The 27,882-nt window shown below is 35.8% G+C and overlaps 1 protein-coding gene across 1 annotated transcript in view; it reads right to left on the bottom strand.

Moving 5' to 3' along the window:
* LOC145255624 (somatomedin-B and thrombospondin type-1 domain-containing protein-like) overlaps nucleotides 1-27,882 on the bottom strand; it is a 134,313-nt gene that overhangs the window by 43,859 nt on the left and 62,572 nt on the right. The window contains exon 2 of the mRNA XM_080114145.1: nucleotides 18,597-18,797. Within this exon, the coding sequence (XP_079970271.1) occupies nucleotides 18,597-18,797 (201 nt within the window). The remainder of the gene's footprint in view (nucleotides 1-18,596; nucleotides 18,798-27,882) is intronic.

The raw sequence follows: 27,882 nt of genomic DNA on the forward strand, positions 1-27,882 counted from the left end.
CTTGCTAGTCAAAACAATAAGAAAAAATATGCTGTTGTCCTAGCCCTGGTAATTACTTTCGTCAAGTGTTGGATATTAGCAGAGCAACGCCGAAAGTATGCCAGTCGGCAATTATGATTGTTATCATATTTGCAAATATTGAATATTATAGCAAAATAAATATTGATAGAGAAAATTATTCATGTTAAGATATTTTAATAGAAAAGAACGTTAGAACACAAATAATTTTAATATAGGTTGACCTTTAGAGTCTGACGTTGCATTACGCAGAGATCACTTTTTAGGTAGAGCTTGAGAAAAGCACGTATGATTTTTAATTAGAAAGCGAGAAAGAGAGAGAGAGCAGACACAGTCGAGAGAGGGAGAAAGACGGTTCACATACGGTGATAGCTCCCAGTAGATCGGATCAGAATGCATTATAGGACTAACATTGCAGTTTCCAATAGGGGAAACATCGGTAAATAAAGTTGCTGAAAAGATAACCAGAGATTTCTTGATTCATTAGAATGAATCTTTTTTTTTCAGATTTTCCGAGGATCCATCAAAAAAGAAAAAAAAAAACGAACCAGGTTTTTCTCCGATTGGCCCGATGTTAAAACCCCAAATACTTATTTTTCCTTTTTTTTTTTTTGTAAATGTTACACGTCCGCTGTATATTTTGACGTCTTATGTGCGAATCAATTCAAAGAACGATAGAAAAACTAGATTAGACGAACACACGTATATACACGTCACATAGATGACTGACACTATATACAAATATATATATATATATATATACACTTTGCATACACACATTCATTAAAAGAACATTTTATTTCACTAGACGATACATAAGTTTAGACAAAGGTACATAATATATACATTCCCTCTATGTAATACAGAATACCCGACAATACAACACTAGGAGGTTATGTTTTCGGTCGAGTTTCTAAGGGATTGATTCTGTAAAGTCTGCTTGACCAATTATCAACAAACTTTTAAAATATCACTTATGGTTTTCCTTATAACTGATTAAATTTGGAGATATCCAAGTTGTCGTGGCCCGAAAAAGTCAGTAAGAAAGACTCGGGCATGGCTTAGAAAATATGCTTATATTTACAAGATAAAATACATACACAGAGAAAGAAATGTATACTAAGAGAATTTCGACGAAACACAAGACATTCCCCTACTCCCAATGCAATAAAAGCTGTGGTGGCTCGATTTCATGAGCAAGGGTCTGTATGTGACCTCCCGTAATCTGGTAGACCCCGTACGGAAAGAAGTGTGTAGAATCGTCAGAGATTAGCAGAGTGTGGCCGAGGATCTATCCATATCAGAAGATCAAGTCAAATTGGGGTCTCTCGATCAACGTGGTTCCAGCAGAACGGTGCAACGGTACATACCGCACAAGAAACATTAAATCTGCTCCAGGACATATTCAGCAACCGAATAATTTCTCGTGGCTGTGAGATAAATTGGTCACCCCGCTCGCCAGATCTCACGTGCAGATTTCTTCCTTTGGAGTTACCTCAAAGAGCGAGTATACGCAAACAAACCAGCCACAATAAATGCCCTTAAAAACAATATAGAGGAGAAAATTAGGGTCATAAGCCCTGAAACATTAAGTGATGTGCTGGACAATGCCCTGCAGAGAGGACGAGTGTGGAAATGAAAATGGTGGACATTTGAGTAACATCATTTTTCATAACTAAAATTAGACCTTGTGAAAAACATACCCTAGATTAAGTTGTGTAAATAAAATTAGAATAAGTAGACCATGATATCTTACTATATCTCAAAACATCATGGAGAGGCTCATCTACCTACATATGGAAATTGGTAAGCCTAACTTAAATATTGAGGAAGTTAACCAGATTTAAAATTCGTCAGCTTCTTTTGGGACACCCTGTACTTAACGTCAATATGGTTACGATCCAGAGTGGTGCATCTCGATGTATGTATATTCTTCGGAAGTGTTTATATGTTGTGTAGGGATGAGTCCCCACAACAAAAGTAAAAGGTAAAGATTGCTGGCAAAACGCTTCTGTTGCATTGGCAAAGCAGTTCTGGATCGTGCCAAGACCCGGGAGGAGTTGTTCTCGAGCTACTCTTTCCAGAGGACTACACCCTCCAGCGCACAGTGATCTTTCTATGCAGCCAGTCGTCAACCGCTTTGAGGGGGCAGGGGTAATATACTAGTAAATATGAGCATATAGAATTACTGATTCCGATTTCTTTAAAATATCTAAATGTTAAGCTATAAATATTTTGAGAAGAGGATGACCGTAAAAAAAAAAAAAAAAAAAAATTTATATATATATATATATATATATATGCGCACATATCTATATATTTTAGTCTAAATTAATAAATATCTATCATTTTTTTATAAATTTAAAATAGCAATTGAAAATTAAGTTTGAAATAAAAACAAAACAAAAAAATGCATTTTCTTTTTGCATCGGAAAATAAGCACAAATTTTTAGATTCCGATATCTTAAAAAAAAAATCCGATTTTTTTTTAATTTCCGATTAACTGTACCGACACAAGTAAATATATGCGACCTTTGGTCATATATTATTGATAGTTATATCATGACATAAAATATATATGAAAGGAATTTAAATTTTGCAAATTATTATTGAAAAGATTTATTGTTCGTAAACAAAGAATAAAAAATGAAGATAATTATTTCCTTATTCCATGGAGTTTAAATAATGTGGCTTTTTTTCAGAGGAAAACGTTAGCAAAAGTATTTTTATATAGACTATCTATAATTTTGCTGATTTGTACATCCGTAAACTCGTGTTAAGAATATCCAGATGGTATTGATCTAATATTCGTTAAAGAATTAAGTTTAACATTTCTGAATTAGGTTCAAATTTCTGCTGGAAAAAGTGTAGATATAGTTTGTAAGAGTTTGTTCATTTTTAGGGTGCAAAAGTAGATTTCAAGTTGAGAAGTGAAAAAAAATTAGGTTTGGCCTTTATATGGCAAGGTAAATGCTTCACGAGAAACTTCTATGTCCAAAAGCATGAATAACTATTATATAAATCACAACTCTGTGCGTATGTTCGCTAAAAGCTTTTGACAAACGCAATCAATACTGACAGAATTGGTATCGTTTGAAAGCTCAGTCTCTCGGCTGACAAATATCCAAAAATTGGACAAAACATTAATTCTTTCACTGTCAACTAGACCGTTTGTCACATGGAGGAGGTTAACTTTTTCGTCGACATTTTTGCAAAGTAATTATACGCCTTGCAATGACTAACTTTATTTCGAACGTCGCTGATGTTTGTCGCGGTGGGCGCGGGTGCTAAGCAGTTAGCTTTTTTCACCTTCTTTTCCTCCTTCGCGTTACAAGTTCGAGCCTGCCTGCCTACTTCCTTTTTTTTTACACTCGCGCGGGTACTTGCTATTTTCAATGTTTTTAGGAGGTTTTTTTTTTTTTAATTACTTTTTAAGGCTCTGTTGCTCATTATCCTTACCATAAAACCTCTCCACACCCACGCAACACCGGGTACCCCCGCTAGTATAAAATAAATTAAATTGATATTATGTTTCGGAATTTTTGCGATGAGGATTGTTCATTCGTATTATTTAGATTTTTCAGACTATTGCAAGAACCAGTGGCGCAGTGGTTAGAGTATTTAGAAAAAACCAATTGTAAAAGTGATATTCTCCTGAAAGTTGAAGGTTCAATTCTCAATGTGGGCGACCGAAAAAAATATAATTGCGAATTACTTAGGACCTCTATCCAGTCATGGCTGACGGAACGAGAGCATGAAGTAAATAAAGGGTTCCGTTCGAAATTCTGTGTAAATTCCCGGGTTCGACAAGATACACCCGAAGAAGGTCGGAGGTTACATCGGGTGAAACATTGTGAAAATGACACTCAAGATGAGAACAGTAGTCCGAAAAATGCAAATAATACGAGTAATTAAATTAAACCTGTTCTGGTGCACGTATAGTTAAAGATGTATACCGGCTCGGTATTTCCTGTAATCAAAGTCTCCGTTAAAGATGTTTTTTTTTTTTTTTTTTTTTTCATTTCATTATTTCTTCGTTCTAATTTTGATATATTATTTTGCGGTAGACGCGTTCGCAAAGATGACGCGCAGAAGAAATGAAGCTGCCATTTAATATAATTACTTGCTAATTAATAACTGTCACTTGTAATCAACGACATGAAGTATCCAGGCCGTGCTATCAATTTTGTGTGGAACCGAACCGGAGATGGAGAAATTCGTAAAAGAGGAGGAGGAGGAGGAGGAGGAGGAGGAGGAGGAGGAGGAGGAGGAGGAGGAGGAGGAGGAAGCATTGGTTATATAGCATAACTTCGAATTTTCAGTCCAATTATTCTTCTAACATAATTGGTATGGATCTGAAGATTCCCAGTCATGTTTGAAATGGTCGCATGAGCAAGAGATATTTTATTAACACTTGCGGGGAACGCCCTATTCTACAGTTGTTGTAAAAATGAAAATCTAAATTTCGTTCCGTTTTAAATTCGGTACATTTTTTACACTACGTCCAAATAATCGTTCACATTCGACCAACATGTCAACTTTTATAGTTTTTCGGGTATACTGACAAGGTTGGGGAGTGTATTCAGAAAGCCGTTCTTAATATGGGGTGGTTGGGATGTTTATTCGTTGTAAGCATACCCGAAAACCTATAAAAATCGACATTTCCAATGTAAAAAAAAAAAAAGAAAATACCAAAAAGGTATATCAAATCAACTTTTTTCGTTTAAAAATTATATTTCGTTTTTGTTAATAAAATTTCATTTTTATAAAAATCTTTGACATTTTATATTTATATATATATATATATATATATATATATATACGAGCAAACAGTTAATAAAATATGTTAAAAAACACTTTGAAATGAGTTAAAAACATATTTAATCTGAAAAGGAAACACTAGATAAGTGGATAGTCCTTAATCCGGAGTTTCGAAGAAATACTTTCCTTCTCATCAGAGGGTAGGAATTAGCAAAATGCGGGATTGGATTTTGCATGCAAAAGTATTTGATGAAACAAGATATGCTTTTCACTCTACTGCCGAGGCATAAATAAGAATAAGAAAGATCAGGGAAGAAGAAAAAAAAAACAACTCTTGCTGACATTTTTTTAAGTGATGACCTGTACATTTCAGTTGACCTATATTATTTTGCCCTATGTATTTTCTTCGCGCCTTTAACATTTCCTGTCTGGGTCATTTTGACATTTGTTTCTCTATTTTATATTTAATTCTATCACCATTTAATTTTTTCCTCCTCATTTTCTCCCCTGATCTTATGTATATTTATGCCTCGGCAGTAGAGTGAAAAGCATATCTTATTTTTCTTTTATTAATATTATTGGAATTTTTTTTTCCCCTTGTACACATTTTTGTGAATTATTCCATGGATTTCGGCCTTTGGATTATTTTGGACCATCTTCCAATTACGAGATTTCCTTGGATTTTACTTGTGCAAATGGAAATTCAATTAACTTTCTTGGAGTTATATATTTGGATTTTACCATCACTGGATTATTTATCTTCCACCAGACTATCCATTCATGTGTAATCACCTTTTTCTTAACCGTATTCCCTTTGCTTCATTTTTTTGTTATCAAGTAAAATCTTTGACTTACTTGTTTCATCAAATACTTTTGCATGCAAAATCCGGTCCCGCATTTCGCTAATTCCTACCCTCTGATGAGAAGGAAAGTATTTCTTCGAAACTCCGCGGATTAAGGACTATCCACTTATCTAGTGTTTCCTTTTCAGATTAAATATGTTTTTAACTCATTTCAAAGTGTTTTTTAACATGTTTTATTAACTGCTTGCTCGTATTATAAGCTCTATCTCCTATTTGGTTTTATCGAGCTTTTACATCTGGCTGAGATAACTTTATAAATATTAATTCTTTAATATTTATAATATACTTTAATTTTACCATCTTGGATCATTTTGGTAAATTTAATTTTATATATATATATATATATATATATATATATATATATATAAAGTACGATTGTTGAATGTTATTCTTTCGATTATTTTCGTTTTTGGGGGGGGGGCACAAAAAAAAAGGGATTAAAACGGAACGAAATTTAAATTCCCGTTCCAATTTTTACAACAACCGTAAAACAGAATATTATCCGCAAGTTTTGTCCGAGTTTTTATTTCACATATTAGTTTTGGGACGATCAATCACAGACAGATCTAAAAAAAAAAAAAAAAAAAAAAATCGAACTCTTTAACGTACCGATATCGGAAATAATTTCAGCCTATTTTCCGTTGCCCCCCTCCCCTCGATAAAACGATTCTTTTAGTTTTTTTTATTATAAAAACAATTTTCAATTACAACCACTATCATTAAAAAAATCGATAAATTTATTGATTGATTTTAAACTATCAGTAAAACTAAAATTTTAAATCCCTTTTCCTATAAGTGCATTTTTACGATAGTGAAGATATATGCAAATATTACATGCATTTTTACGTAATCCGCCCCCTCCCCAATTTATGTACTTCAATATTTCGAGATTTTAAAGGAATCGGAATCGGTAACTGTATCGGAATCGGGTTAGCTGTATCGGAAAATATTCGAATAGTACCATCCCTAATATATCATTAGTTATCATTCCCAAACCAGAAAAAAGTCTTTGATTCACACTCTTATTTTTATGAAATACATCTTACACATGTTTTGTTGAATAAAGTAAGACCACTAAATAACTCCTCAGAGACAGATGTAAACACGTGAGCAAAAAAAAAAAAAAAAAAAAAAAAAAAAAATGGGCCAAACAAATTTTATACATTTTATTGCACTAAAAGCTATATTGAACAATCAACAATTGAACAAGGAAACTTAAACCAGACTAATAATACAACATTTACTTTTATAAATGCTTAGTATGGAATAGCATTCCCTTTTGATTTCTTTAAAAGATCAATCCTTTTAGACATGCTCTCAACCAAAGTGGAACACTGTGGAGAGGAGATGCCATGCCATTCACTTTGCACAGCTTCCCACAGTTTGTGATTATTCGAAAAGGTTCTTCTAGCCAATGCACAAGATATTATGGACCAAATATTCTTGATTGGGTTTAAATCGGGGCTTTGATCTGGCCAAAATATCACATTAATTGAATTATCAGGAAACCATTTTTTGTGACTTTAGCAGTGTGTGCAGAGACATTATCACGTTGAAAAATAATGTTCTGGGATATTATTTACACGTAGTGTTTGTCGTCCTCCCACCCCTGCTAAATAACTGAATTCAAAACACACACAAGAAAAAAAAAGCCTTACGTCGCCATATTAGATTTTTAAAAACAGCGGAGACACATTTTCAATATTTCGTATTTAGGTTCTAGATTAAAAACAAATGGCAAATGAAACACCAGAAGATCCTATTTCTTAAAATATTTATAAGATATCAGCTTAAAATTTGATTACATTTAGAAGCCAATCGAAAAAATCTTTACAAATATGTAACAAAACCAAATCAACCTACAATAAACAAATCATCGAAACATTTTTTCCTTTTCGTAAATAAATATTTTATTTCTCATAAAATGGATGCGACATCATATTTCAATCATAGTTTACTTAAAAAAATAATTTACACAAAAATATTAATACCTTTACCATCTTAGTTACTAGCATAAGACAAAACAAGCCGCGCGTGCGTGGTCTCCTTCTGGTGCTGCACGTGAGATGACACCACAAAATAAAACAGAAGAAATGATAAATGTGAGAAGTGTGAAGGGCCAACGTTGCCTTCACATTTTCGCCAAGTTTCAGAAAAATCTAATGGATGGGGCAAAAGTTATGGGGTAAAAAATGTCATTTTTTTTGCAAAAATGAAAGTTTTTACTGTAAGGCATGAACTTTAATTTCTGTTTATTGCCAGTCATGGCATTAATTCTCTCTTCAAAATTTGGAAACGTCTGGAATCTTTTCAATTTTTGTATCAATTTTTCTTGCCTTATGAAATCAAATATGATTGAAACGGTCCGCACATCGTAGCAAGATATGACTGTATTTACATACAGAATAAAAATTATAATTTACTATCTTTGATTGTGCACTGTCAACGAACCTTGTTGAAATTCAATTCTTCTTAATTTGTGGATATCTTTCTCCCAGGAATGAGTGTGTGTGTGTGTGTGTGTGTGTGTGTGTATTTCAGGTTAAGAATATTTAAAGATGAAAAAAAAACCCATGAATTTGATAATGTGTATATACAAGAGTGTTCAATATCAAATAAGGCAAGATATACTTTTATTTATATTCAAATAAACATTTTTAATGTCGCTACACGATCATGACAATGTTTCGGCCAAATTAGTTACAAACTAAACGACCTCGTCATGCGACGAAAAATTTCCTTCTTTTAAAAACACACATCTACAAATGAAGAGAAAACCAACCATACGAATATTTTCATTTAAAAATCACATGGTTACCTATGAAAAGGCACATATTTTTCCTAAAAACTACTGGCCTTGATAGAGGGGGAAAGTAAAATTTGCTGCTACAGTTTCAAATCATCTGAAATAACAGCAAGGAGAGACTTGATTCCAAATATTTCTTGGAAATAGTGTACGATTATGAATATCTCCAGTATCAAATTATCTTTATACAATGTGAAATTTATTTTATGTCTCCCCTTTTTGGTTTTGATACATAACATATGAGAAATATTTGGAATCAAGTCTCCCCTTGCTGTTAGTTCATATCATTTGAAACCACTACAGCAAGTTTTAGTTCCCCCTCCATCAAGACTAGAGGTTTTGGGGAAATATCAGATATTTTGTAATTCATATGCAAAACTAAGAAAACAAATAACTATGATTGAAACATTTTATGGCTGTAAAATGTGCCAAATACTGGCTCTGGATAATAGATGATCCCCTCTAATGTGCGGCCTTAAGGGTAAATTTCACATAGCCCACTATACAATTCAAGTCATTACCTTTTTAACGAGTACTCATTTGTCAAATTCTGATCAATTGTTGCCGAGATTTGTAACTTATAATATTGCCCCCCCCAAAAAAAAAAAGAAAAAAAATTATATAAAATGTTGATTTACTAATTTAGTAGCATAGCCCTTCTGCAATTTGACAGCCTGCAATCTTTTGGGAATTCCTCGAATTAGACTGTAGCAATACTCCAAGCAAAGGGCATCCCGCTTTTCTTTAATTTTTGTCCAAAGTTCTTCCAAATTTGAAATTTTATCATTGCGTTGCTGTTGCTTGATGTAATGCCATACGTTTTCGATAGTATTGAGGTCTGGAGATTGTGTAGACCAATCCAAAGACGGCATATCATGCTCTTCCAGGAACCTCTTGACATTGTCAGCTGTGTGAATGGGAACATTATCCTGCATGAAGATGGAATTATCATCCAAATTCCGGCCAAAGTAGGGTAGAAAATGTTCAGTCAACATTAATGTACTTGGTCAAATTAATTCGAACTTGCAAGCGAACTATAGGTCCTGGACCATTGGTACTAATAATGTCCCACACAAAAACTGAACTTCCACCACCTTGAAACTGAGCATCTAGGATTAAATTATTCGTCTTTCCTCGGACGGACGTACTGCCTGACATCACTGCCTAGCCTATTGAACTTGCTTTCGTCGCTAAAAAGCACTTTTGACCAATATGAAGAGTCATGATCTCTATTGCATCTGACGAAGTCCAGACGGCACTTTCTGTTCTTTACAGAAATTATTGGCTTGCGTCTTGCAACATATCCTCGCAAATTAAATTCCTTTGGTCTGTTCTTGACAGTAGAAAGAGAGCACTTTTTAACAAGATTGCACTGTTGTTGGATTTGGGGAGCCGTTTCAAATCTGTTTCTTAGGCTGCGGATCTTGATAGCATTGTCTTCCCTGTTAGAAATAACTAGTACGACTAGATTTTGAGGCGTCACGAACACTGCCGGTGTTTTGGTACTTTTGCACAGTCTTTCGTACAGTTTTCTAATCATATTTCAATCTGCGGCTGATTTCTCGATTGGATAAACCAGAAAGGTGGAGATTAATGAGCTCCTGACGATCACTAAGAGAAAGTCGTGGCATATGGTTAAATGTTACGTTGTATAACCAGGAACAACAACAATTACCATTAGAAGTGCTTTGTTGCCTGTTAGTAGATATTTTAAACTGATTTAGGAGTGATAATTTAAGTTGGTTTTAAATGAATTTGTTGCTACGGACTTTCTTTTTTCCTCCTCAATTTGAAGTTATTTTTTTTAATTGACGTGAACACTAGAATATTTCAATTAAAAGTCAAATATGAACAGGTAAAATTATAGAGGAATAAAAGGCGAATCAAATGAGGTATAGGTTGTTTAAACAGTTACATTACATTTAGCTTAAATTTGCAGTTCTTGAAAAAATTAAAAGTGCGGACTTTCTTTTTGTCGACACAATATATATATATATATATATATATATATATATATACATGCAGGGAGACCCGATATTGCTTGGAATCGAATGATGATCAACGCATTTTTTATCATCGAAATCACCCATTTTTCAATCAAATTGATTACCTGCTCTAGTTGGGGACCCTTTGTGGTGCACTGAGAGGAAGCTTTACATACCTCTCCGCAGTAACTTGCTCCACAATACATTGTAGCCTACATTGCACTGTAAAGAATCAATTCATTTTATAAAATTATCTGTAAATAATGGTTTCACTAAAGTTTAAAATGCAAAAGTCATGTATTTAAACAGAAACATTCATTTCGAACGCGCCACCGTCTTACCAAAGAACCAACCGTTGATTTTATGAAATTATTTTTACATAATTACTTCACGTTAAGTTAAACGTGCAAAAGTCAAGTATCCTGGTTAAATTGTGTTCTAAAAAGAAGAATTCGTTTTGAATGCTCCCCTGTCTACAGTTGTTATAATACGCTAGACCTTTCTGCTTGTGCGGTGATAAAACTTCTCAAAATGCACTTGTGATATTAGGTTATACAAAAACGTTAACTTTGGTCAAAGTCGGATGTTTTCAATTATCGATATTTCTCGGACGAATTCATCTCGTACAAAACTCCCCAGATACATCAAGTACCTTCGTGTGAAATTTAAAAAAAAATCGGCCCAGCCGTTTCTGGGTCTATAGGAAATTAACTCAAAGTTCCTTTATATAATAGTAGAGATATATGCATTATTTATTTTATTTATAAAAGAGTAAACTACGGATACATGTTTCGTCGTAGCGACTGCTCATTCGCTTAACTGATTATCTAAGCTCGAATCTGCAACCGTAGAATTTAATTAACATCAAAATTAACAAAATTCGACAGAACTTTAAAACCGATAAAAAAACAGCAAGTAATGTCAACTGGGGCGTCGTGGCGTAAACGTTATGTGCGCACCAGATCATAGGTCATATATATATGAGCCAGCATAATTGGGACTTCAACTAGAGTCGCTTCTTCGCTTTGTCCCACGACGCCAGATTTAATAGCCCATTTACTAGGTATGTAGATGAGAGGATTGCAGTTATTGTGGATGGTGTACGACTTATTTCCAATAGGTATTTCAGGTATGTTCCTCGAAGATGATTATATATATATATGAAATTTATTTATACAAACATCGATGGTTACATCGAGAACTCGGCGATAATTCTTGGCCTGAAGACGTAATCCCCCAACGCGGGTGATTACAGAAGCATGTATGCACATATGTAACCATCAATGTTTGTATAAATAAATTTCATATACCTGCTCTGTTCACTCATTGAGCACTCTTTGGTAGACACATGTTTCATTGGATGTACTTCTAGGAAACTAAACTCTACTGGCTATATATATATATATATATATATATATATATATATATATATATATATTATACACACACCTATAAAGTTTAGTTGTTTCATCGCACTGGCATTGCTATTAAAAGCCTACTTTTTTGTATTTTAAAAAATATTAAAATGATTCTTTCAGTCGTGGATAGTCTTTTGTAAATCGAGCATTATTCGATGATTGGTTTCATTTAACTATTATGCTTGACTCTATTTATGCATATTTTCTACATTCTGCATAATTGCGTAGCATTTGGGATGATTGTTTTTTAGCAAATGCATATGTATTTATTTGGGGGTATTGGTCAAAGAGAAAATTATTCCCAACTAGCATTTAGGTAAAAATGCACTTTCGTATAATTCATTCAAAAAAAGAAAAAAAGAAAAAAAAAAGAAAAAAAAGAGTATTGCGAAAACAAATATCTACATAAAAAAACGCGATACATTCAAGCAGTCGTGCGAGATAGACTAGTGGTAGAGGTTTACGCTTCTTTCCATGGGGTCCCGATTTCATATCCCCATTTGAGGAGTCGTAGACGACGAAACGTGTCAGTGGATAATTATATTTTAAAAATAATTTTGTGTGTGTGTGAATGACCTTGTCTGTGTCTCTACCAAACTTCTCTCAATTTTTGGTCAACAGACTTAAAACAATATATATAGGGAATTTAGACCTGTGGAACAATTTCGATTTTGTCTTTGCTGGCAAAAATGAAAGAATGTTGACCTTAGCAGGAGTAAATCGAAAAAAAAAAAATTATTATCGCGCATGCGCAAAATAAAAAATAGCCTCATATTTAACTCTACATATACATCTGTAGATAGCTCAAACAGTAACAACACTGAAGCGAAAAATAACGACAAAGGCTGGTGTACAAAAATCTTTTTGGTTTCGATTCTAGCTAATAGCACCCAAGTCATGTTTTTTATTTTTTTTACTTTTTGAAATCACTACTATATATTGGATTCAATAAAATAGAGAATTGGCTCTATAAAAACTAGAGCTATGACAACAGCATATTCTTTTCATTGTTTTGACTCTCTAGTATATATCCGACACAGGCACAATCAACCGCGAACCACATCATTCTACATAAAAACATAAGATATGAATATATACCTGAGAATCAAAACAAGGAAAATATGCTGTTGTCATAGTCATAATTACCTTAATAAGTAGAAAACTGCTGATGTTGCTTGCTTGCATCTTATATTCATCGACCGGTTTATTTTATCTTAAAAAAGGGGGGGGGATAACAGGCGAATATACAGGGTGTTTCAAAAGTCTTGGGAACATTACAAATGCGTATATCTCATGAACTATTCCAGGTAGAAAAATGAAACTGGTGTCATTTTAAAGCTTGCTTAATCAAGTTTTTGGTCATACTAATGATTTTCGTCTTATCTTTCCAGGTTCAGTAATGGCGTTCTCTAAACAAGACAAGGCGTTTTGCGTCCTCCAATTTGCAAAGACTGAATCGTGGACATGTGTTCAGCGTGCATTTCGCATGAAATTTAAAAAAGAAGCTCCTGAAAGGAAATCCATTGTCAGATGACATGCTAAATTTGTGAAAGATGGGTGTTTGTGCCCAAGTAAACGAACAGGTCACCCTTCAACTTCAGAAGATGCAGTTGAGCAAGTTCGGACAGCCTTTCAGCGGAGCCCCCGTAAATCAGTGAGAAGAGCCAGCAGGGAACTTCAGCTTGCTCCAGCAACTGTATGGCGTGTCTTAAGGAAACGACTGCAAATGGTACCTTACAAGCTCAAGTTGGTCTAAAAGTTGAAGGACACTGATAAGCCACTTCGCCGTGACTTTTGATGACAGGCTTGTTTTTAGCGATGAGCACGAGCGAGACTCACCAAAAGTGAACGTGTTTTGTGCAATTTCCAAGAAAGGTGTCTATGAACCGTTCTTCTTTGAAGAGGCAACTATCACTGGTGAATCCTATCTCAACATGCTGGAAGACTGGTTAATGGCTCAGTTGGAAGAAGCAGAATCTGATGGCTTCATTTTTCAACAAGATGATGCACCACCACACTGGAGTCTTAGAGTAAGGCAGTTTCTTAACAGAAGGCTGTCTGGTAGATGGATTGGGAGATCTGAGCGAGGTGATGACGTTCTCATGCCCTGGCCTCCGTGTGACTTTTTCCTTTGGGGCTTTGTCAAGCAACAAGTCTATGTGCCGCCCCTTCCAAGAGATATTGTAGAACTAAAGGCTCGAGTAACGGCAGTTGTGGGAACCATTGACGTCAAGATGCTGGAACACGTTTGGCAGGAAATGGACTATCGACTAGATGTCTGCCGTGTGACGAATGGTGCTCATATTGAGCAACTTTGAAGATTCCCCACAAAACTTGAAACTATAACCTTTCCAACGGTACCAATTTCATTTTTCAACTCCTAATAGTTTTTGAGTTATTAAAAATCGTTATGTTCCCAAGACTTTTGAAACACCCTATATATATATATATATATAAAATAAAAATTACAATTAAATTTACCAAAATGATCCAAGATGGTAAAACTAAAGTATATTATAAATATTAAAGAATTAATATTTATAAAGTTATCTCAGCCAGATGTAAAAGCTCGATAAAACCAAATAGGAGATGCTAATTCCTACCCTCTGACGAGAAGGAAAGTATTTCTTCGAAACTCCGCGGATTAAGGACTATCTACTTATCAAGTGTTTCTTTTTCAGATTAAATATGTGTTTAACTCTTTTTCAAAGTGTTTTTAACATGTTTTATTAACTGTTTGCTTATATATATATATATATATATATATAATACAAAAAATAACATCGTTTTCATGCTTAAAACCTCATGTCCTTGAAATTACTATATATACAATTTGGATTTTCCTTTTAATTGAGCACTCTGCTGGAATTCGTTTTCCAAAAAAAAAAAAAAACTAATATATATATATATATATATATATATATATGCGCGCGTGGAGTTGTATGCTTTGGTTTCGATTCTAGCTGATGACACTCAAGTTGATATGTGTGTGTGTGTGTGTGTGTGTGTGTGTGTGTGTGTGTGTGTGTGTGTTTTGCTCCCACTATTATATATTAGGTTTAATATAATAAGCGAAAGATAATTTTTTCTATAATAATAAATACCTAACCTGTATGAATTCAAATATCATATTTAAGCGTATCTTACGACGAGGCAACGCCGGGCTACCTTCTAGCAAAAACGAAATTTGCATAAAGTAAAAAAATTATTTATGCGTATTTTACGATTGAGCATAACTGGGTGTTCTGCTAGTATATATAAGAAAGGGGTTACAAAATTTCTAAATATATTTAAACAAATTCGATAGACGAATCAACTATTATCTCTTCAATAGTTTAAAATGATTGAGTAATGTAACGTGGTCGTTACTTTTTAACATTGTTGTTTCACTTCAAGCAATTCGGACCCACACGCTGTATGTTACCATCGTAAAGGGACAAACAAATAAAACATGAAAGAAATAAAAATCCGACTCGGCATTTTTTAAAAGTGCAAATGAAATGCATTTGTGTTTCTTTCAACAATAACGCATTTCATTATATTTCCAAAGTCTTTTCGCACACAAATGTGTTTTTTTAAGAGTCTCTGTCACCGCCACTTTATGCTGGTGCAAGCAAGCGCTTTCTCGATCTTGACTTACACATGTTCATCTTGCCCAGCACCCAACTTGTTTCTCTTCTCGACCACGCGGTATATTTTTCTCCTTTTCTGGTGATGCAAACTCGCCCACACTCGCTAATTTACATAGTGCTTTAATGGCGGCTGCTGCTGCTAATATTTACGCTAGAAAGCTATCCTTCAACTGCTGCAGATGTTTTCACACGTGCCCATACACGCTCTGTTACAATAATATTTTTGACGAAATAAAGAGCAAAAAAGGAAAACTGAATGTGCCAGGGACTAGAAGGTAAGCAATTGAAATAAATTTAATATTCGTTTAAAAACAAAAACGCACATTATGGGAAAAATGGAGTCGTCAAACTTCTCCAAATAGATTTTACTTTTTAATAAATATCTTCTGCAAAACCCAAAAATATTTTAAATCCTTTTACACAATGCAGACATTGAACCAGGTTGTAACCAATAGCAGAGTATAAAGTCATGATGAGAGGGTGCAACATTTCATAAACATATACAAGGGGAGTTCCAAAAGTAATGTGGCATATTGAAGGGGACAACTCCCGGTTTTTAGTTAGAAACGAAGTAATTAGGGTCGAAGATAATTATTATTAAAGGAATTAAACTCAGCATCAAAAGTTAAAATGAATACAATAGTGTCATTTACAAACGATTCCAGGAATGCAGTGGAATTATCAATTATAGTTAGAAATAACTATAAAAACAAAGTTAGGTCAGAGGAATAAGGAACAATGAAATTAGGAATGTCCTTTGTGTCGCCAGGACAGGTGTTGGAAGCATATACATGTACATGTGCATGTGCATGCGATGCACATGTTGGCCACGTTCTGACGTCACAAAGAAATATAGTATCAATATATACAATTAAGTTAGGGTTCGAAAACAGTTAGAGTTAGCCGTTGAGAGAGGGGAGAGAGTTAGCCTTAGCTCCTTCCGGAAGCGAACGGGCAGGGGAACACAAAATGTAGAAATTTAACATGGCATTGGATTCTCATCATTCCCATCACCAGCTGGAAATAAATGGCTTCGTTTGTCACAAAACGCAAGGTAATGTGTTTTTGTCTTCATCGTATTTTATAATGAACTTTATATGAAACCCCTTCCAAAGTTTTGACTGCATCCCCCTAATCAATAATATATCTCCCCTTTGTATTTAAAGAACTGTTCATACACACATCGTCTCTTCACCTATATGATCTATCGTCTATTATAAATGATGCCTCGTTCCAGTTATGCGTCCCTGTTCTGTAAACCGCCTCCACCTATGCAACAGCAATGCCTCTAGTCCGCCCGAATGGATTGAAGGTATTGCAAATTGGATTGTTATGACTGTACTTATGCCTGCATTGCCAGAAAGTTTCATCTCTCTGTCGGAGATATGTACGGTGTGAGACTAAGAATTCAACCCCTGTCATGGACGTGCGCCAGAAGCAGAGATGCGTCAATGAATTTCTGGCAAACATGCATTGAAAATGTTGGTGACTATGTAACAAAAATTGCTGGAGCACAAAAGATGACTGGTTTTAATGCCATCGATCCAGTTTTCATAGGTTTCAAAAATGTTTATTAAAAAAAATAGGAGGCTTTACATGTATGCTTGCATATGTATATAAACATAGACACGTTATTAAAAAAACGCATGTATAGGCATTCTAGCGGATTATTTTTAGTTGTTCAAATTATAAACAAAATTTTCGTAGATAAATACACTTTCTTGTTCACGTAATCCTGCCACGTACTATGTTCTTGTCTATTGAATATTTAATCCTATATTTGCTTCAACACTTGGCAAATACTAACCTAAAAAAAGATTTAAAAAAAAAAACGAATGTTACTTTTTCTTTTTTTGATATGCTGATGAAGAAGCATATATCGAAAATTAAATGAAAAAAAAAATCAATTCCAAATTATGGCGTTTTAACTACTTATATATTTTATAATTCAAAATAGAACAATAACCCATGTTTTCTACATTATTATGTATGCTTACAAGTCCATACATAGATATATGTACATAGAAACACACACACACGCACACACATGTGAGTGTGTGCATATACGCAGGCATGCATGTATATATACACAAGCAGATACACACATACGCAAACTGATGATTGCGCAACCCTTGCCTCACAATTACACGCACAAGAACCTTTATAGTATGTATCGATAGATTGTTAAGACTGAACGGATTTTCTCTGAAAGTGTATGTATATGTATGTGTGTGTATATATATATATGTGTGTGTGTGTGTGTGTGTGTGTGTGTGTGTGTGTGTATACTAGAATAATAGCAGTTCAAGGACGGATAAAATGAATTCTGCGAACAGAAGCTTCGCACTACATATAAGGGAAGGAGGGAAAATCTGGGAGAGAGAAAGGAAGAGAGAGAGGGAAGGAGTGAGATAGATTGGGATGGGTGAAGGAGAGAAAGGGAAAGTAAAGAGGTAGTGAAGGGATATGTAGGAGGGATCAGAGGGAGAGAGAGAGATAACTAGAGAGAAGACGAGACACTGAGGGAGATAGACGGGGACGAGGGAGATAGACGGGGACGAGGGAGATAGACGGGGACGAGGGAGATAGACGGGGACGAGGGAGATAGACGGGGACGAGGGAGATAGACGGGGACGAGGGAGATAGACGGGGACGAGGGAGATAGACGGGGACGAGGGAGATAGACGGGGACGAGGGAGATAGACGGGGACGAGGGAGATAGACGGGGACGAGGGAGATAGACGGGGACGAGGGAGATAGACGGGGACGAGGGAGATAGACGGGGACGAGGGAGATAGACGGGGACGAGGGAGATAGACGGGGACGAGGGAGATAGACGGGGACGAGGGAGATAGACGGGGACGAGGGAGATAGACGGGGACGAGGGAGATAGACGGGGACGAGGGAGATAGACGGGGACGAGGGAGATAGACGGGGACGAGGGAGATAGACGGGGACGAGGGAGATAGACGGGGACGAGGGAGATAGACGGGGACGAGGGATTAGCGAAAGAGAACGAGAGAGAGAGATAGAGATAGAAAGGAGAATAGAAATAAAGAGGAGAGAGTTAGTTAAAAATAACAGAGACAGGAAAGTGATGAAGAAACCTTTACCTGATAATTCCAAACGTTGTTTGTCCACCCGTTGCATATCGCAGTCCTCACCACGACATACCCGCTTCTGTTTCAAAACGGGGCACTCCTTGCCTCCATGGGCCGCTTCCACATCAACTTTCCTTTCACGGGTTTGAACTCCGTTTATGCAAGACACTCCGCAACCCCATTCAGACCACGGACCAACATGGCAATCGACCGCTGAAAAAACAAAACAAAAAAACATTAAATATCTCATAAAAATGTCATTAGTGAAATACTAGAGCTAGAAATACTGTTATCATTAGCGCTATGACAACAGCATATTCTTTTCATAGTTTTGACTCTCGAATATATATCCGACACAGTTAATCAACTGAGAACCACATCACTATCGTATAAAAGCATATGATATCAACGGATACTCGAGAGCCAAAACAATGAAAAGAATAATGCTGTTGTCCTAGTTCTAATACACCGGTTCACGGGGATTAGACATTTATATGCTCATAAAAAAAAAAATTAAAAAAAACACGTCAGTTTTTTTTTGTTTTTTCCATACAAGCGTATAATTGTTTCAACCTTTTCTAATATAAATAATTCTCTGTATAGAAAGAGAGAGTCAACGGGCTATAACTTTTTAGATATATAGGTGAAAAGTGATTGAATGAGAACAGGAGAGAGAGAGAGAGAGAGAAAAAGATGAAGGGGAAAACATTTCAAATTTTAATATAAAATTTTATTTTCGAAAAATTCTAGACGTTTTCAATTCGAACTCGTTCGATTCGACCATGCGCACACGAACGGATTATCGATGAAATCTATTTGATTGGAAAATAGAATTTCCTTTTCTTGCGTAGGAGAAAAACTTGATAAAAAAGCAGACTGTTCGAGTTCAACCACAACTGATGAAAATCAATCAAGTCAGTCCAGAAAGCTAAAAGTATAATCAGTCTTATCGACTGAGTCAAAGAATGAGGAGTGTTCGGTTTTATGACTTGAAATACATGAACAGTTGTTTATTCTTTCTATGATGCCATTTAATGTCATTGTTTGTGGCAACAAATTGTCATCAATATTATTTGGATTCTCCGGACTACTATTCTCATCATGAGTGTTATTTTCACAGCGACTCCGACCTTCTTCAGGTCTATCTTGCCGAACTCTGGTAGCCCTCTGACGAACATTGGTAGCCTTCTGTCGAACCATAGAGTTTGCTTGCTTATCCGTGGTGTAGTGGATAGAGTATTTGGTAAAATTCAGTTGTAAAAGTTACAATCTTCTGAAAATTCAAGGTTCAATCCTCAGTTCGTGCGACACTCAAAAATACAATTAATAATTACTTAGGACTTCCGCCCAGCAATGGCTGAAGAAACGAGAGCACGCTATTCCTGTGGATTAAATAAAAGGTTTCATTCGAAATTCTGTGTAGATTCCCATAGTTCGACTGAACGGTTCATGAGTTCGTCAAGATATACCCGAAGAAAGTTGGGGGGGGGGGTTACATCGACCGAAACGTTTGAAAATAACACTTAAGAGGGGAGCAATAGTCCGAAGAATCCATATAATACGAATAAGCAGTGCTCAACTAAAAAAATTCAGAAACATTTCATGCGTATGCAATCATCAGTGTATGAAGTGTTAATTATTGCTGTGTCAACTTGAAACATTTGTTTCGCCGTATCATGATTTTCAGTGTGGGTAGAGGAGGCAAATATCTGCATGTAGATATTCGAAACCTGAATGTTTGATCCCTTCGAAGTGTAATCAGAAGTATTAGATATGGGACGCATAGAAATGCTTGCAGCGAATGTAATGTGTCTAAGTATTATGGGGGGGGCGAAAGTCGATTAAGCTTGACATAAGTTCGTTAAAACCCAAAGTTGCATATAGAAAACTAAAAAAAAAACAAAACAAAAAAAAACAATCGGAAAGGCTTCCAAAGCGATAACGCACTATTGTTTGATTTAATAAAAACATACCTGCATCGAATGTTTTAATTATATAGTTTAATTACATAATTGCCTACTTAAAACTAATTTTCTTTATTTCTGTTCGGTATTTCTTTAAACTCGGCCTCTTTCTCATAAAGTGAAACCCGGATATAAGAGACTTCTTATAAGCCCCCTATAGATCTCCTATATACGGTTTACGCTGTACATTAACAAAGGCTCTAATTTGGGACAAGAGAAAATCTCTCTTATACCCGTTTTTCTTATATCTGGGTTACACTAATTATAATAATATATATATATATATATATATATATATGGATAGATATTATATTATATATTAGCTGTCCAGCCTGGCTTGGTCGGACCCTATGTACTGTTCATAACTTTCTGAATACACTTTATGTAAGATTTCAATTGTTTACACCAAAATTTGAGTAATTTCGTTGAGACCGCAGAGGTCATTTTTTTTTTTTTTTTTTTTTTAACTTTGACCCCAATTTTGACCCCCTTAACATTTAGTATTTTTGTCTCAAATCAAAATGAAATGTTTGACTCATGTCCAAGTTACCTACATCTAAAATTTCAAGTATTTTGACCTAAAATTGGCGGAGGAATTTGATAGAATCTGCAAAGGTCAACTCTTTCAACTTTGACCTTTTGGCAGAAAAAAATCTCTGCCCTAAAACTGATTAAAATGCTTGTCGCATGTTTGAATACCCATTATGTATAAATTTCAAATGTTTAGACCAAAAATTGTCTGAGTAGTTTACTGGACACCGCAAAGGTAAAATCTTTTGAACTTTGGCCCCTTGGAAACAGAAGTTGTCGACCCAAACTGATTAAAAAGCTTGTTCTATCTCTGAATACCCTTTATCTAAAAATTTAAAATGTTTAGATCAGAAATTGGCTGAGTAATTCGGTAGAGATCGTAGAGATAATTTTTTTTTCAACGTTGATCCCAATTTTGACCCCATAACATTTATTGTTTTTGATTCAAATCAAATTAAAAAAGTTTGATCCATGTCCAAGTAACCTACATCTAAAATTTCAAGTGTTTAGACCCAAATTTTTCGGAGGAGTGTGCTAGAGTTTTCAAAGGTCAAATCATTGAGCTTTCACAGGCACATTTCTGTCCAGAAAACCAGTTAAAAAGATTTTCCCAAATCTCAATATCCCTTATGTCAAATCTCGAGTCTTTAGACCGAAAATTTACAGAGTTATTTGGTAAAGAAATGGACACCCCCACCCCCACATTTTCACTTTTATAGATATATAGATTAAATGAAAAACTAAAATACCGTAGGATTACACATTGTATAATACTGTAAACCTAAAGTTCAAATGAATATTAATATCAATATTTATAAAACGATCCCAAGCAGATAAAGAAAGCAAAACATACGAGATAGAACAATAACAGTCTCGATAATGACTTAAAATAAAAATAAAACAAAATACTGTTGGAAACCCACCCAATAAATGTTACGTAAGATTTATTGGATAGATTTCTAACAGTATTTTTTTTTTTTAAATCATTATCGTGATGTGTCAAATTGGGACCATTTTTTTGTTGTTTTTGTTCTCATGTAACGCTCGAGACTATTTGTTTTTCAAACTAAATGAACAGTTTAAAGCGAGTAAAAACACTACAAACTTTTCCAACTTGTAGAAGAATAACATATCTTGCCTTTGGTAAAATTTTTACTCGTTATAAATTTATTGACTAAAGTTTGTAACTATAGTGTAAAACAAACCCAGTTCTCTTGCTTCTTTCATTTTCTTTTCTCGTCCAACCTACTTCCCAACCTTCAGCTATATGGCTCCCCTTCTACCCCAATATCCTTCTTACAATAATTTAGTCATTGTTTTTCTTACCATTCCATTGGCTTTTTCATTACTTCTCTTCGTACCGCTATTCATTTCTTTCACACCTACTCTCTTCTCTTCCCCCTCTATCTCCCCACCCCCGCCACTCTCACCGTTTTCTTTCAATTACGTACACAACTCATGCAAGATTCCCGCCTCAGTACAGGCGAACCCTTCTTTTCTCCTATACACAAACATTAATAGGGGAAAGCTCCTAATTACCTTTGTCTGTTTATTTATTAACCATTTATCTGTGGCGGGCCGTGCCAGTTGCGCACGGGGCGAAACGTCATAAACTTTCAATGAACGCGACGAGCATTCGCTTCACGTTTATTTACGACTTCACTTGCGCCATAAAAATGTCGGTGATATTTAATTTTGCGATTGGATATCGCAAACACTGAACTTCACGTTGCTTTCTGACCAACGTTCGATATTCTTTCTTATAAGAGAAAGAGAGAGATAGAGATAGAGATAGAGATAGAGAGAGAGAGAAAGAAAGAGAGAGAGAGAGAAAGAGAGAGAGAGAGAGAGAGAGAAAGAGAGAGAGAGAGAGAGAGAGAAAGAGAGAGAGAGAGAGAGAAAGAGAAAGAGAAAGAGAAAGAGAGAGAGAAAGAGAGAGAGAGAAAGAGAGAGAGAGAGAGAGAAAGAGAGAGAGAGAAAGAGAGAGAGAGAAAGAGAGAGAGAGAAAGAGAGAGAGAGAGAAAGAGAAAGAGAAACATACCTTTGAACCAAGTTGCAAAACGTATTTACATATTATTTCTTAGTAATTATTCGCCATTTATCGAGGCCAAAAGCCACTCGGAGATAAGCATTAATAAGATACTCTGTCAGGTGAGAAATATTATGAAAGGATAGAAAATAGTTAATTTTGTGCTTATTCAAATTGGCACCTATTGCGGCAATTAAAAGTAAAGAAAATACAGAAAGGTCTGTATGATGTACGTACTTGTTATGGAGCGAAGATGAAATATTCCAAAAATCACATAATTTAATCAATCAAATTTTATGACTAAGCGAGTCAGTGTTTTCCTCGGCCATGATTAAATTCGATGTCATAAAAAGGGAGGATAACTCAAATTGAAGTAGCAAAGAGAAGAGGAGGACACCGCCCACTAGATTTCGAAACTGATTTCCTACCCTGTCAAGGCAGGAAAGGCGATATTAGCAGCATGACAGTTACAAAAATAAAATTGCCTTATTATAGAACTAAGGACGAATTCACTTGAGTGTAGCAACAGAATTGATACTACATTCTGATCCTGGCCTGTGGCAAGTAAGTATCCCTCAGAAAATATGGAGCACCTTCCATGGATGTAACGATAGTGTAACGGAAGGCTAGGGACGTCTCTCCTGTGAGAAAGGCGTCTGTAAAGCACATATGAAATATTCTCCTACTAGATTTCGAAGACGGTTTTGTATTTTATCAAGACAGGGGAGGGAGTGCCGTGTTTTATCAAGACAGGGTACGAGTGCCGTGTTCCAGAATGTGACCGCAGTACTCCATATTGGGACGAATCTGACTCATATCAATAGAAGATTGCAACATGAGTGAGGCACTTTCTTGAGCGGTAGAATGATGCAAAATATCTTCTTTACATACCTGAGTAATATAAGTCAAGAGAAAGTTTAAATAGGTACCGGATGCAATATAAGTAGTCTATCATCCTAAACAGCATCTGTCCTTCGTAAGACGCTGGCCTTAGAGATTACCGATAAGACTGGATCTATTTTTGTTTGCAGCTCAGTTTACCTTTCGTGGGGCTAAATTCTCCATATTAAACCGGTCTTGTGTCCAGCTTTGCGCTCGTGGTGAGAAAATAAATATAAATAAATGCAGCGGAAATAGGTCACAAATGAATGAATAAAGCAAATTAAATGGTTTTGGAATAAATTAATCGACGAAATTTTCTTTTCAAATAATGTTTGTCGCGAATATTAATGCTTACTACTATATTCCATTTTCACTATAAGGGATGTTTAGGATTATAACGGGCGAAGATAATAAACGCAATAATATATAGAAGACTCATATATATAGTTCAGCTCGGCTTTGCCCGGCCCTATGTACTGTTCATAACAGTATGTGCACACACACACATATATATATATATACACAAGTTTGACTTGTGTCCAGGTACCCTACATCTAAAATTTCAAGTGTTTGGACCCAAAATTGGCGGAGGAGTTTGGTAGAGCCTGAAGAGATTAACTCTTCCAACTTTGATCTCTTGGCAGCCAAATTTTCACCCCAAAACTGATTAAAAGTCTTGCTGAATGCCTGATTACTCTTTATGTAAAATTTCAAATGCCCAGATCCAAAATTGGCTGAATAGTTTGCTAGAGACCGCAAAGATAAACTATTTTGAAAGCCAATTTTTCGGCCAAAAACCGATCAAAAAGCTTGCCCTATGTTTTACATAAAGTGTATTCAAATTTCAAATGTTCAGACCAATAATTGGCCGAGTAATTTGGTAGATATCGCAGAGATCAAAATTATTAAAAATTTTGGACCCCTTAACATTTATTGTTTTGGTCTCAAATCAAATTAAAAGTTTGATCGATGTTCAAGTAATCTACAGCTAAAATGTCACGTGTTTAGACTGAAAATTGGCGGAGGAGTTTGATAGAGTGACAACCAAACTTATGCTCGAAAATCGATTCAAAAGATTTCCCCAAATCTCAATAGCCCTTCTGTCGAAGCTTGAGTCTTACTCTGAAAATTGACAGAGTAGTTTGGTAGGGAAATATTCACACAGACAATTATATAAAAAGGAACTGTGTGTGTGTGTGTGAGAGTTCCCTATAAAATAGAAAACAGTTGAGCCGATTTTTCTGGAATTTCACACGAAGGTACTTTATGTACCTAACAGTGTTCTTAGATAGGTTTTGTATCTGAATGACTTCGATGAGTATCGATAATCGAAATGATCCGATGAAAGAACGAACAGGCGATTTTAACTAAAGTTAACACCTTACATAGCCTAACATCACAAGTGCATTTAGGAAATTTTTTTTATCACAATTCGAAAATAGTAGATCGTTTGATATAACAGGGGCGCGTTCAAAATGAATGTTTCTGTTTAGAGCAAAATTGCATCATGATATTTGACTTCTGCATTTTATACTTTAATTCAAGTCGTTTTATATAAAAATAATTTTATAAAATCAACAGTAGGTTCTCTACAGTGCAATGTAGACTTCAATGTATTGTAGACTAAGTCACTGTCGGGGAGGGGGCATGTAAAGTGTGAAGCGTCAAACATTTATTGATCAGCATTCAATCCAATCCCGAGCAACGTTGGGTCTCTCTGCTAGTCCTAACTAAAAGTTTCCTCGATTCCGATGCAATTACAGATTCTGTTCTATATTCCTGATTCTGCTAGTTTAAAAAACAATAAGTATTTCTCATTTAATGGAATATGAAGTTTTAGCTAATAACAAAAATTAAAGGACTCCATCCCGGAATCGAAACGGTTCCGATTTTTTCTTATTCTGATAAATCGTCCCAACACTAATTTTATGATGCACGCTAACAAAATTGTGGGAGGAGGGTTTTCTTGATGCTATACCCCCACCCGACGGATTCAGTGTTCACATGCTTGCATAACAAGAATTCTTCGTGTGTTTTTGATCTTCGGGAATGAATGTTGATGTTGGGAAGTTGGGGGCTGGAAAAACAAAATCATTCGAATCTATTCAGGTCAGGTTCGCGAAATGAATGAAAGTGATATCGGATTTGGTTTCATAATTATTAGGTTAAATAAGAAAAGATATTGAATTTCGTGGGTACAAGAGTGGATTTAGGTTAATGAATGTGAGAATAGATGGAAAAGGGTATAATAGAGAGGAAAAAAAAAGATGAAGGGGAGAAGCATAAAAGAAAAAAAGGAAAAGAAAACAGGAGGGAGAGAGACGAGAGTAAAAAAAAGGGAGAGGGAGAGAGACGAGAGTAAAAAAAAAGGGGGAGGGAGAGAGACGAGAGTAAAAAAAAAGGGGGAGGGAGAGAGACGAGAGTAAAAAAAAAGGGGGAGGGAGAGAGACGAGAGTAAAAAAAAAGGGGGAGGGAGAGAGACGAGAGTAAAAAAAAAGGGGGAGGGAGAGAGACGAGAGTAAAAAAAAAGGGGAGAGGGAGAGAGACGAGAGTAAAAAAAAAGGGGGAGGGAGAGACACGAGAGTAAAAAAAAAAAAAGGGGGAGGGAGAGACACGAGAGTAAAAAAAAAAGGGGGAGGGAGAGAGACGAGAGTAAAAAAAAAAGGGGAGAGGGAGAGAGACGAGAGTAAAAAAAAAGGGGAGAGGGAGAGAGACGAGAGTAAAAAAAAAGGGGGAGGGAGAGACACGAGAGTAAAAAAAAAAGGGGATGGAGAGACACGAGAGTAAAAAAAAAGGGGGAGGGAGTGACACGAGAGTAAAAAAAAAGGGGGAGGGAGAGACACGAGAGTAAAAAAAAAAGGGGGAGGGAGAGACACGAGAGTAAAAAAAAAGGGGGAGGGAGAGAGTAAAAAAAGGGGGAGGGAGAGAGTAAAAAAAGGGGGAGGGAGAGAGTAAAAAAAGGGGGAGGGAGAGAGTAAAAAAAGGGGGAGGGAGAGAGTAAAAAAAGGGGGAGGGAGAGAGTAAAAAAAGGGGGAGGGAGAGAGTAAAAAAAGGGGGAGGGAGAGAGTAAAAAAAGGGGGAGGGAGAGAGTAAAAAGGGGGAGGGAGAGAGTAAAAAGGGGGAGGGAGAGAGTAAAAAGGGGGAGGGAGAGAGTAAAAAGGGGGAGGGAGAGAGTAAAAAGGGAGAGGGAGAGAGTAAAAAAGGGAGAGGGAGAGAGTAAAAAAAAGGGAACAAAGTGTAGTATCTGTCCTCGATTAGTGGAGGAGACAATTTTTATGTTTTTTGTTCCTATCCAAAGTATCCTCTTTTGGGCAGCTTTTGAGCAGCTTTTCGGCTGGATTTTTTCCACTTTAAAAACCGACCTTGTGTCTAATTCTGCCCTCGTGGGGTGGCAAGTAAATATGAACTCTTAATTCCCTTAGTCTGTCCTTTAGTCCTCACATTGCATGAGCGATGTTTTTTTACAAAGGGCGATAATTACTGTTTTCTTGGTTGGAATCTATCCATATAACACTTATCGTTGGTTGGATTTTGACTTTAAAGTAATATTTTTCTCTTTTTTTAGCTCCTTACATCAAGTAGCTCCATGCTTTGTCTAGAGTGATTTCCATTTAAAAGTACATAACAAGCAACATTCAACCTAAGCAGAGCGAACCGACTTCCTCTGAAGGAGGAAGTGTTAAGAGAACATTAAATTCACAAAGGGGCCCCAATCGCATGTACATGCCGGTCAAGAAATGTGACGATTTTAGGTTTTTGCGGTTCTTGCATGAAATTCCAACGTCACCCTACATTGAACGCCTAATATCCCAAATGGTCACCCATCTGGTACTGATTAAGCTCAACGTTGCTTTACTTCGGTGATCTGGCGACAATTAGCGTGTCAACTTGG

The sequence above is a fragment of the Euprymna scolopes genome, chromosome 31, assembly GCF_053919585.1.
Source record: "Euprymna scolopes isolate OS-2025 chromosome 31, ASM5391958v1, whole genome shotgun sequence".
NCBI lineage: Eukaryota > Metazoa > Mollusca > Cephalopoda > Sepiida > Sepiolidae > Euprymna > Euprymna scolopes.